We start from the raw sequence: 12672 nt of genomic DNA, 5'->3' as shown, positions 1-12672 counted from the left end.
CAGGAAGCAGCCAGTTGTTCACAAGTATGAGGGCCGACTGAGGTGCTCCTCTGCAGGAAAAGCTTTCTCAGAAAAAGGATGTGATTGCTAAGAAAATGGCAGCTAAAGTATCCCTTGTCATTTTGGACTGACAGGACATTCCTGCAATGCCGAAAATATGGAGCTCTGCGCAAATATCAACTGTCTCTATTCCTGACAACCGGGCAAAATTGACCTTTACATCTGAGGCTGTCAAAAAAATAACACTAAAGTGAAAAAAAAATAAAGCAATCTAGTCAGAATCCAGTTGACAGTTGTTTCTGCAGAAACTAGATGTTTTTTTTGCCTCTCCCCATGTCTGCGGCAGAAGGTGGATGGAATTTCATTTTAAATGGCAGATATTAACCAGGCATGAATGTGGCACGAGGCTGTTATGATTACACCATGCTCAACTGATTTGGTCTGATCTTTCCTCTCGAGCGCGCCACCAGCCGAGCCTCAGTGGCCCGTCTAAACGGCGAGCGTTACCCAATTTAGATGCTAATGCAGGAGGAAACACACCCAGCAGGGCATCAAGTTGGGCTACTTGGGTCACGGCGACGAGATTGTTTTCAAACGCTCTCCGAGAGGCGCGCTGCAGAGCTGGCGCTTTTGGGAGGAGGGGGATGAGTCATGAACATTACCAGAGAAGTAATCAGCGCTCCGACTCTTCTCTCCCGAAGTATGATCCTATTCATACACACAAAATTAGAGGCTTGCTATTTTTTTAGGGGAGTGCAGAATGGTATTAAATAAGATTTAGAGGCAAGGAACTCCACTGCAGGGCCAATTTCAGACAGGTAATTGTGCCAACTAACTCTGTTTTGTGTTACCTAATAGCTAAGTAGATGGATGGCGCACTAAACACCTGCTGAAGTTGATTTCTGATTGTTTCCATTAACCCTTTGGGGCCGGATTCACTGTGACACCACGTTTTTAAACATATCTTTTAATAAAGGCAAAGACACTTCAAACCAAGGCACTCGTCTATTGGCAAAAAAATTCAGCACACACACACACACACACACACACACACACACACTGCAGTAGGTGAGATTAAAAGATGAAAGGTATTCTAAGGTAAGTCTCCTGTTGAAATGAGACGGGCCTAACGGTGGTGCGCGCCTGTGAAACAGCCACTGTGTTTAGAGGCCAGTGTCCACATGAGCTGTGTGTGAACAGTCCCCTACATACACACACACACACACACACACACACTGTGTCCCTGTGTCCACATGAGCCGTGTGTGAACAGTCCCCTGCCCGTCGCTTACAAATGAGCCAATTAGGCCTCTCAGACGGATGTCAGCGGCCGGCCCGGCTCTTCTCCGTCTCCATGTCAACATCCGGCAGATAAATTAATTCCCACCCACCGTCAAGGACGACTGGGCTGTGAATATGTTAATGGTGCTGGAGCTCAAACACATTTAAATGTGACCTTGGACGTTTGAATTTCTCGCTCTCCCTCCCTCACAGTCGGACTGGGATTGGAAATCTTTGCGGCCACTTCCTGTGCCGCGCTGCGCTGCACTGCGCTGGTGGCCCCCTGATGCTGCCTCTGATTTAAGAGGAGAGGATGAAGGCGAACGGACGCGCCGCTCACCGAGCGGCTCACCTGCCCGCCCGGCGCCCGCGGCCTTGTGTCCGGCGATAAATTTACCGGCTGTGGCCGGACGTGGACGGCGCGGCGTGGCGTGGCGTGTCCTCTGGGTGGACGGAGGGTTTTGGAGTAAATCTGTCCAGATCTCGGCCTCTGCTGTTATTTAGATGGCCGCTTACAGCACACCAAGCTGCCCCTGATGCCACCTTTTCTGACATTCAGCATCAAAGGCAACAGCCTTGGCTTTGGCATGTTACTCAGAACCCCCCCCTCCTCCTCTTCCTCCTCCTCTTCATCTCTCTCTATCTCTCTCTTTGTCATTCTGTTTTATTCTCTTTTCCCAAGGCTCAGATTTCTTGGGCTGTGGGCTGTGTGAAAGGTGAAAGAATATACATATACATACACATTTTGACATTCAAAGACAAAATAATGTCACCAATATCATTTTTGTTCCCTGCACAAACGTCACTTTCCACGGCTGAAGGGATTGTCTGCATCTAGGTAACAGCAGCTGGTAGAGTTGCGAAACTGACCACGGGCTTACTGGGTCTTACTGGGCTTCATTGGCTGACGTGACACCAGCCGCCCACTGCAGACTTGTGTCTGACTGTCTGTTCCACGGCTCCGGAGCATTGTGGTGATATGAGTCATGCAGAGGATGTTTCTGGACGCTTAGTAAACTAATGTGATTAGATGGAGAACGGCTTGTGTTTCTATGTCTCTTTTCAACCCCCTGGAGCACTCTAAAGCACTTTACAAGGGACCCTGCACACCAAGGCAGCCGCCACTAACCACACACATAACCACACACAATATAAACAAACAAAAGCACAAAAACGTTGATAAAGTAAATGGGTTTCTCCATACACTGGGCCTATAACACAGTCTTAAGATTGCTGATGCAGGGCTGCATACGTTTCCAATATTTTTGTATAAACATTTTAAAACTCTAGGATCATAAATTCAAGTATCATACCCGTGTTTTCTCTTCCTCTCTCCATTTGTCACAGTGTAAACTGTAGTGCACTGCACCTTTATGTTGTATAGGGTGTAGGTGAATAGGAGAGAGAGGGAAACCATAATGTTTCATTTTATTAGGCCAGAAAGATACAGTATGTGCTTTGCTTTAGTGTGCAGTTGTGGAAATGGTTAAAATATTTTATGAGTTAGACTTTAGTGCAACACTGTGACTGAACAAAGAAGAGGCAGACGAGACGACAAGTAAATGTTTGAGATGTGTCTCGTTTAACTTTGAAACACATTCCCATCAAGCAACTTTGTGTGTGTGTGTGTGTGTGTGTGTGTGTGTGTGTGTGTAATGTGCATTAATTAATCTAAAATAGGGCATGCAGGTAGACCACATGGAGAAAATGTGCAGATAAGGCAGGATACAGCTGCAAGGCTGCAAGTGATTTGAGTTCTCCAAACCAAAAGTTTTTTTCACTTACTGTACCACTCCCCCAAGGCCACAGATCAAACCTAAAGCTATTAGGCCAGAAAGATATGTGTGGAGCCTGCACTGCTTTAACAAGTGAAATTCCATCCTAAAATTGACAAAAGATTATACATTTGAGATAGATTATTATCCTTGTGTATTATTTCATGCATAATGTGATAGAATATATCCATTTAATTTTTGGCAGGCAGGTTCCCATGAATCTCTGTGGTCTACTGTAATTTCCCAACTAGTAACTGTGGTTTATGCATTCATTTTACATACATTTCTTCAGCTATGAGGTTAATACACTTGGGGCAGTTAATATGGTATTATTATTTTTTTTTTTTACTTGCATAAAACACTGTACTGCACTTTATACACAATGTGGCTAATACACAGGAAATTACTGTAGCTGCTCCTTGACTCAAAATGTTCGGTGTGCGACACGTTGGCGCGTGGCTGAAATGTGGCTTGCGACACAGGAAATTACGTAATTTTGACGTCACATTGTCGCGCGACAGGTCGGGCGCGTCGAGTATACTCCTAGCGTAAGTGTGTGCATGACTGTTTTGAATGAGTCGTGCATTAGAATGTGCATATACTGTAATATACAGTAAGTTGAGCATGAGTTGAGGTCATGGTCTCATTCTGTGTCTGTTCTGTGTGTTTCCCTTCTCACTAACTCATGCGTAGCCAAACCAAAAGGTCAGATTGATTTGTGCATTGAGCTGCTGTTTGGTTGGTGCTTGACTTGAGGCTGCTGAATGTTTGCATAAACAAAAAAATAACGACTAATCAAGGTCTGCCAGTGCCATGTATTTTCATCTCAAGGCCCAAGGACAGTGTGTTGGATGGACACATCCCCTTGGAAATTGAGCTGCACACAAAGCAACACCAGGAAGAGGGCCTATAATAGGCTACTGTATGTGAAATTGATTTACCCATAACATTGATGTGTGGAACATGAAGTACAGTATGTCGTGGAGGATAAAAGTGTAGAATATGAAACTGTCATGGCGCTGGTATTCACAGCTGAGAATCAATTGGCAATTAAGCACAAGTGTCAGCTCCTCAGGGGGTTCTCCTTCATTTCCCTATCTCAGCAGAGCTCAGGGAACTCTGGGGATTGTAGTCAGCAGAGCTCAGTGAACTCTGGGGATTGTAGTTAAACAACTAAGGCCAAACTAAAGACCAGTGTCAACCATCTTTTTTTTAAAAAAAACTGTTGTTGTCAGGCATGAAATGAAGCTGCCATTGATGTACTCAACCTCTCCTCTCGTTTTATTCATGTCTGCAATGTACCAATTATTTCACATGGGCACCCTGTACATCTCTCTACTCAATACAGTACTAAACACCTTTCTCCCCTCCTCCCTCTCTCTCTCCTTCTCTCTCTCTCTCTCTCTCTCTCTGGACATACAGTAGCCAACTGGCCCACATTGCTGCCGCTTGGCCTGGTGCCTATGCAGTATTTTACAGTAAACAATGAGAAACAAACCGTTGTTGGAAGCCAAAATCTGTGTGGTCAAGTCCACACTGTCAGGCTCCTCTCGGAAAAAGTCATCTTCATCACCATCAGCCTAGAGGCAAAAAGGTGAAGTTAAAACAGGAGAAACCCACAGCTGACATTAAGTCAGATATCAGAGATATTCTTACTGTGAGAGGTAGAGCCTTGGACAGGCCAAGCAGCAGCACCAGAAGGGAGATAGAGGCTCTGAGGTTCATGTTGCTTCAGTGTGTGGCGATGCTGTGGACGGCTACTTCACTGGAGCTCACCTGAGCTTTTATACAGCCCTCCACAGGTGTGTCTGCAGGGGGATTTAGGTCTGAACATGTCAGAACATGTCATCTTGTCTTAATTCAGTTGTTGAGTTTGTGGGAGCGGTGGTGGTGTCCTCCCATAAGAGCTTCCATTAGACACCTGACCCAGACCTAAATCCCCCTGCAGACACACCTGTGGAGGGCTGTATAAAAGCTCAGGTGAGCTCCAGTGAAGTAGCCGTCCACAGCATCTCCACACACTGAAGCAACATGAACCTCAGAGCCTCTATCTCCCTTCTGGTGCTGCTGCTTGGCCTGTCCAAGGCTCTGCCTCTCACGGTAAGAATACCTGTGATATTCAGAACTCCACTTCTAAATGTTAACCGTGGGTTTCTTCTGTTTCATTTAAACTGTTTTTTTTTGTCTCTAGGCTGATGTTGATGAAGATGACATTTTCCTAGAGGAGCCTAACAGTGTGGACTTGACCACACAGATTTTGACTACCAACAATGGTTTGTTTCTCATTGTTTAAACAAATGAACAGTTCCCTTAAGTTGAGGGTTTGCACAAACTCATAGAGTCGTTATGAATAACTTTCAAAATCCATTTTGTCTTCAGCTTCCAGTGAATTTCTAATTGAGGGAGATCTTGTGGTGCCAAAAAACAGGAATGCTATGGCTTGCTGGAACAATTACTGCTTATGGAAGAAGTCTGCTAATGGGAAAGTTGAGGTCCCTTACATAGTGAACCCTGAATTCTGTAAGTGTATCTGTAGTATTCTATAATATGTTGTACACATTGTTAAAAGCACATTCATTGATCATTTATTCTATTATTTGTGTTTTTCAGCTTACTATGAAGTGAGGAAAATTCAAAATGCCATGGCGACCTTCAGCAGCAAAACCTGTGTAAAGTTTGTTCCTCGCTCACGTCAACGCAACTACCTCAGCATTGAGAACAAGAGTGGGTGAGTTGATTTAGCAGTGTGCTGAAAATGTTTTTCCTTCTATGGTTGATTATATGGTCATGACCATAAAAACTTTTAACACGCTCCGCCAGCGCGCCCACTTGGAATTGTAACCTAACGTCACCAGGCGCAAAATTGTCACAGATTAATGACGTGTGGGACGCATTGCACTGGAATATCCGATTGGTCTGTTTAGACTGTAGACACATGCACACAAATCCGATCCATATCTGATTTAAAACCACATACGAAAGGGGCCTGTATCCGATCTGAGGAGATCGGAATTCATGTGTTTTTTTTCTGTTTACACTGTCGTGGCACAGATCGGATGCGTGCCACATGAGAGCAAAAAATCGGATTTGGGTCACTTCAAACTGGCAGTCTAAACGCAGCCTTAAACTACAACTCAATACTGTCAGGCTTTGGTCACTTTTTAACTACTATCACTTTTTTTAGTTAAACAATAGGCTATCAATAAATGTAAGAAATGCTGATTATTGTGTGAAAAGTAATCTAATAGACAATGTATAATGTTAGCTAAAACATTGTAAATAATGTATTTGTGTACAGAAACAAAACCAAACTTTAGCCTAATATCCAATCAATTGTGATTTGATGAGGACCATGGTCTTTTATCATAACAAATTGAAATAATAATGTTAATTAATGGAGCCATATTGTAAATGTTTTTTGTAATTCTTCCTCTCATCTTTCTCAGGTGCTTCTCTAACCTTGGCAGGACAGGAGGCAGACAGGTGGTCTCTCTCAACAGGTACGGCTGTGTTTACCACGGCATCATTCAGCATGAACTTCTCCATGCTCTGGGCTTCCATCATGAGCAGACCAGAAGTGACAGAGACCAGCATGTGAGAATCAACTTTGAAAATATCAACCCACGTAAGCTGCGTTTCATTTTTATACTTCTTCACTTGAATATGTATAGTCTTGAGTTATTATTTTGGACATGTTGACAAGAACATGTTGACAAAACTGAAAACTGAAAAATTAGGAATAACCAACATGAATTCTGAATCTATGTTTGTTTATTCTTATTTTGGCAGGAATGGTTTCCAACTTTCAGAAACAACGCACCAACAACCTGAACACTCCATATGACTACTCATCTGTGCTGCATTATGGGAGGTAAGAAAAGGGCACCCAATTTGTCAGAGCTGTGTTGCCTCTTGTGTTACCAAATGGACATTTTAATAAAAATATTGCTCTTCAAATGTTTAAAATCACTGACTGTCATGTTCTTTTATAGCACTGCTTTCTCAATCAATGGAAGGGAGACAATCACTCCAATTCCAAACCCAAATGTGAAAATTGGACAGAGACGAGGAATGACATCCATTGACATCCAGAGGATCAACAAACTGTATGGATGCTGTGAGTATGACCTCATGTATAATTCTAGGTGCTAGAAACTGTAACTTTTGGATTGCTGAAAGGATGGGTTGCTGTCTGGCTGCAATAGAATTAAATTCTGACTATTCCTTCTTCTATCTGACAGAAAAAGTTCAAACTGATGCTGTCCCTATTCCCACTAATGCTGGAACCACCACATGAAGTAGATGAGATGGCAAAGCACAAGTTCTTCCTTGATGGTTGTTGATTGTGAACATTACTCCTCTCGTGTTGAATGTTGATGTCACTGGAAAATAAAATGACCAAAAACAACTCATTCTGTTGTTGTCCTGCTGCATTCATGTAACTTAGCAAATACATCTATTTCCATAGTTAGGCCGAGATGGTTACTAAGGATATATTTTTGTCCAAACTAACCTACATCATACTAAAACAATACCATTAAAAAATAATTCAACATGATAAGAGAAATGTAATCATGGTAAAACAACCAATTAAAAACAAGAACAGTTATACTAACTCAAATGAGTAACAGCATATCCTTCAGAATTCTTTTAGAAACTGTTTCTTTTAGGAACTCTTTCTCTCTTTCTCTCTCTCTCTCTCTCTCTCTCTCTCTCTCTCGCTTTCTCTCTCTCTGGACATACAGTAGCCAATTGGCCCACATTGCTGTCACTGGCCTGGTGCCTACGCAGTATTTTAAGAGGTGAGTGACACTCACTGCTCAGTGGATTTATCTAATCTCTCCTTCTGTGACTCTATTTACAAAGTGTGTGACTATTCTAGCGTTTCCTCCATGACTTTCCCTCTCTCTTACACACTCCCTTTTACTCCATCTCATCACACTGTCCCACTTTTTTCCCTTTTTTTTTTTAACAAGATGACATAAAAATATGTGAGAAGGAGAGAGAGAGGGAGAGAAAGATAAAGAGAGGGAGAGAGAGAGAAATAGAGAGAGAGATCCGCATCGCTGCTTTCATCTGTCCGCGGACAGCTTATTAATTCAAGAAATCAATTCTCCGCGCTGGGTGAGAACTAATAAAAATCACAGGGGTGCTGAGACATTCTAATTATGTCTCTTTGTAAAGCCCGCTCACTCTAAAGAGGGTAAATCCAAAGTCTCCACAGGCTCGTCTCGATATATTGACTTTTACTGTCGGTGGCCAAGCCACTGAACATTGATAACTAATTAGAGGGAGTGAGTTGATGTCCGTGATTGAATATATCGGGTTAAATATTCGCACAAAAGCACTGACGTCCAGCGTGGGTGTCGCGTTGGCGGGTCTTTGTTTTAATCTGGTAAACGGCTGCTAATTTCTCAATTACTTCCTGTGTCCAGATTTAGATGGACAGGACATGGAGGGGCCACTGCTAATGCTATTCTATTTCTGTGGGCGGCGGAGTTGAACTCTTTGCACATCATGGTTGAACCGAAACAACTGAATTCCCTGGTGGGACGCGTTTGTATCATCTGTGCGCTGAAAGCTTTTTCTCCCTCTGGCGAGAATTCTGAAAGGAGTCTACTCTGTCCCTGCTGCCTTCTCCTCTCTCCTTCTCCTCAGAATAAAAATAACCACTCATCTTAAACATGCCAATGGCATACACTCAGAGAGAGAGAGAGAGAGAGAGAGAGAGTGAGAGTGAGAGAGAGAAATATGTTTCATTTATGCAAAGTGAGTCTACCCGGATTTGTATGTTCTTCTTTCTGTGTGAGGAAGGTGAGTGACAGTGCCATCTGTGTGCATGTGTGTGTGTGTGTGTGTGTGTGTGTGTGTGGGTGTGACTTTGGAGATTCCATGAGAGTCCCCATGGATGTAAGGGAGAGCCTCTTCAGCTGTTAGGTGAACTCACACACATACACACACACACACACACACACACACACATACAGTACAGTAGGCCGGGAGTACTGACAGCATCGGCAGCCTTTGCAGCATGTCAGCTTGCGGTGGACCCTTTGTCTGCGTTGCACAAGCTTCCATCAGCCTATGAGGCTGCTGCGCCACAGACACATCAGACACGCCATGTTCTGTTCTGGGGGAATAATGCACAGATGTCAGATTACTGGAATAGGCTTGAGGGATGGCAGAGAATAGCGCTGACTGAAATGCTTCAAAGGCTTCTCCTCTCGCTCTTCCCCGTCTTCAACTTCTGTCTTTCTTGAACTTTTTTTTGTTACTCTAATTTCGCTTTTGTGTATTCCTGCGTGGTACTGCAAAAGAGTAGACATTCAATGTGAGGACGGACTGACCTGCAAGTTTGGATGCATTTATCGCTCTCTCTCTCTCTCTGGATGCATTTCCAACTGTTTCCCTCAATACATTTTGAGATCTCTAATTATGATTGGCCCAGACAAAACTCAATGTGCAATACATTCAGTCAAGGCTCCCACTGTCAACTCCAGACAGCTGAGGCCAATAATTGGCTGGCTGAACACAATTATTTGGGCAGTCTATGCAGTATGATGCACAAAGAAAATTGTTTGCAGTTTGAGGATTATAAAAGCTGAAGGTTTGTTTGGAGGACAACATTTTTTTTTGATTTATAGTGAAAGCATTATCGTCTAATGTCTCTTTATGAGATTTTATGTTTACCCAGCTGACATATTCACACCTGAAAAAAAAAAAAACTTTTTACTCTTATCAAAGGACAGTCTTGCAGGGAAAAAAACAAGTTTGCCTTGAGTAAGTGGTAGGGAGGTTCCAGAGAGGTGACACAATAAGCTGCCAAAAATGTTTTCCAAATGCATTCCTCACCCATTCCTTGTCACTTGGATGCTGGTGTAATTTGTGAAAAAGGATGATGTTACACACGAGGTCAGGGGTTGATGTTGGTTAGCAAAATAGAATGACTGTGTTTGGGCTGGAGTTGACACCACTTTATTTTTAAACATCAGCAGTGTCATGGCTATGAACAGATAATACCCCCCCCCCCCCCCCCCTTAAGACACAACCCTTTCTGTCAGTCCTTAAAAGGGCTGCTCAGACAAACTTCAGCTCAGAGAGAGAGAGAGAGCAATTGGAACAAATCTCCTGAGTGATCAATAGCCATTGTGCAGTGGAATACTCAAAGCCTGTGTGATTTTTTTTCACCCGTGGCATGTTCGTTTTCCAAATCTGTCTTGCTCTGGAGGACATAGGTCCTCAATTACGACAGCGCAGCAGTCGTGATTCCCGGAGACGTCGGGCCATTACGACGTGGCTATGATCTAAGCCCGGATATGCGGCGCTACCAGCCGTTTGCCGTATGTGAACGTCCCCTTGGCTTGTGGCCTTTGAAGACGACTACAAAGTCCTCTGATCTTAGTGTCCTCTCATCGAGCCCGGGCGCCACGGCGACCCGGCACGCGTGCGACGAGCATGCTGGCGCAGCGGATAGCCAGAGGTCAGCTCGGCGGAGAGAACGAGAGCGCCGTCATTATCACTTCTGAAGAAACGCAGAGAATCCTAATCCGTCCATCACAGCGGTCCCTCGGCCGCTCGCGGTGAAGCAAACTTTGCAGAGCGATTATTTTAAACGGGCGAGAGAGCATCTGAATGCATACTATCTCTCTTTTCGCCACACCATAAAGGCTGTTTGTGTAATTGCACACTAAGACACTTTCTCCCAGTCTTCAACTCATGTCGAGGCTCATGTGTGGCCAATGCGTTATTAGCTATAGACTCCGCATAGCTTTCTCATCTCCATTCGCATTCCACACGCTGTGACAAAGCAAGAGTTCCACTGATGTTTGAAGTCAATGAGACTGGGGAAGAGATAAGGAGGCGGCCGTGTGGGTGAAAATGAGCCCCCCCTTCCCTTTGACGCCCGTGTGGGTGAAAATGAGCTCCCCCTTCCCTTTGACGCCCGTGTCTTATCTGCCGGCGTGCTCTTTTTATGCCAGCCTGACGCACGCGCAGAGACGCCGCGCTCCTCCCTCACTCCCTCTCTCCCTCGCCGCGCTCCCTCACTCCGTCTCCCCCTCGCCGCGCTCCCTCTTCTTCGTCGTCGGATGCAGCGGAAACCATCAGTGGTAAAGACGGTCCTGAGGGTGTTTCCTCCTCTTCCTCGTCTTCCTCTCCTCTCCCTCACCTCCTCCCTCCCGTCTCCTCGTCCTCCTGCTCGGCATCCTGAGCAGAGGGCAGGCGACTGGGCGGGAGAGCGGGCAGGAGAGCAGGTCGGCCCTGCTGGTCTGACACCGGGCCCCGGAGGGCCTCATTAAAAAACAGGCCTTCGCCTCTCCTCCTGCCACGCCCGAGAGAGAGAGAGAGAGAGAGAGAGAGAGAGAGAGAAAGAGAGAGAGGAAGAGAGAGAGAGAGAGTAAGAGAGAGAGAGAGAGACTTTGACTTTAGAGGTTCCTTTATTGACAGTCAAAAAGAAACTAAGCAGAAATAAAAACAGCCCAGAAAGAAAAGGAGCAAGTGAGAGCAAGCGAGAGAGAGAGAAAGACAGAGACAGATGGAGAGAGAGAAAGAGAGAGACAGAGAAAGAGAGAGAGTGAAACTGTCCTCTCCTCCAGTCCCATTTCCTCTATCCACCTTCTTTTTGCCTTTCAGTGTCTCCATATCCTCCTCTTCACACCCTTTTTTTCTATTCTCTTCTTTCTTTCTGTCTGCTCTCTCACCCTCTCTTCTCTTCCAAGCACATCACCCTCTGAACATCTTTGTTGTGTGACAAAAAAAGACGGCCTACAGCTTCTTAAGACACAGCTATGAGGCATGACATGACTGCCCCATGAGTTTTCATCCTGACTTCAGTCATCTCTGCTCCATTTTAGATCAAATATGAACAGGTAACACCAGGTCAGGTGTCCTTATACGGGCATGAAGACCACTGATCTACGGTGTGTTGAGCGCTGATGTCCATCTCTGGATATCACACTTACTGCCCAGTGCTGCTGGAGGTCCCCTCTGGATCCAGCTCCATCTCAGTGACTCCGTCTTCTTTCCCATTAAACCATCTGATTACATTGTTCACGGGAGCAGGCGGAGGTGGATGGAGAGTCGGTGGTTTGGAATACCCTTGTGGAGGCTGGTGAGGTTCAGGGCTTTACAGGAGACTGTGATCCATTATCAATGAATGACGCTTCTTGTCAGTCGGGTGTTGCAAGACTGAGGCGTCGGAGTGTTAAATTAGATATGTCAGGAAGTCTCTGTGTGTGTGTGTGTGCGCAAGTGTGTGTGTGTGTGTGTGTGTGTATGCATGTGTGTGTATGTGTGCGTGTGCGTGTGCGTGTGCGTGTGTACAGTACCCTCATTTGATAGAAAATTAAGTTGTGACTTATCTCTGGGAAGTCATTAACTGGTAAGTGTTTGATAATGCCACAGTTTGGCTGTCAGCATGCTATTGAAACCTCATTAATTGGTTTGATATAACCTTATCCAAAGAACCTTCTCAGCCATTCATTATGTTTATGGAACAGATGTTTCATACCGATTGCTATTCTTCTTCAATGGGGACAATAAACCTTGTTTGCATGGATACTGTACTGTGTGATAATCATGAGCGATTCTCAGCCCTGATGTAAAAACTATCAAAAAGT

General features: G+C 44.7%; 1 protein-coding gene across 1 annotated transcript; it reads left to right on the top strand.

The window, feature by feature from the left end:
• The first annotated feature begins 5060 nt into the window (after positions 1-5060).
• LOC134065785 (hatching enzyme 1.2-like) lies at positions 5061-7347 on the top strand. Its single transcript, XM_062520867.1, has 8 exons — positions 5061-5155; positions 5247-5328; positions 5435-5575; positions 5666-5783; positions 6502-6680; positions 6845-6926; positions 7048-7172; positions 7297-7347. Coding segments are annotated over exons 1-8 (798 nt in total). The 5' UTR covers positions 5061-5086; the 3' UTR covers positions 7299-7347.
• The last annotated feature ends 5325 nt before the right edge of the window (positions 7348-12672 follow it).

The sequence above is a fragment of the Sardina pilchardus genome, chromosome 19 (genome assembly GCF_963854185.1).
Source record: "Sardina pilchardus chromosome 19, fSarPil1.1, whole genome shotgun sequence".
Classification (NCBI taxonomy): domain Eukaryota; kingdom Metazoa; phylum Chordata; class Actinopteri; order Clupeiformes; family Clupeidae; genus Sardina; species Sardina pilchardus.
The sequence above is the reverse complement of the archived record's forward strand: the minus strand, read 5'-3'. Positions and strand labels throughout refer to the sequence as shown.

Bases quoted from the DNA above. Each gene is read 5' to 3' on its own strand.
- LOC134065785 (XM_062520867.1), top strand. From the start codon at position 5,087: ATGAACCTCAGAGCCTCTATCTCCCTTCTGGTGCTGCTGCTTGGCCTG. The intron at 5,329-5,434 runs GTTTGTTTCTCA...TTTTGTCTTCAG, and splicing joins GATTTTGACTACCAACAATG to CTTCCAGTGAATTTCTAATT. The intron at 5,784-6,501 runs GTGAGTTGATTT...CATCTTTCTCAG, and splicing joins AGCATTGAGAACAAGAGTGG to GTGCTTCTCTAACCTTGGCA.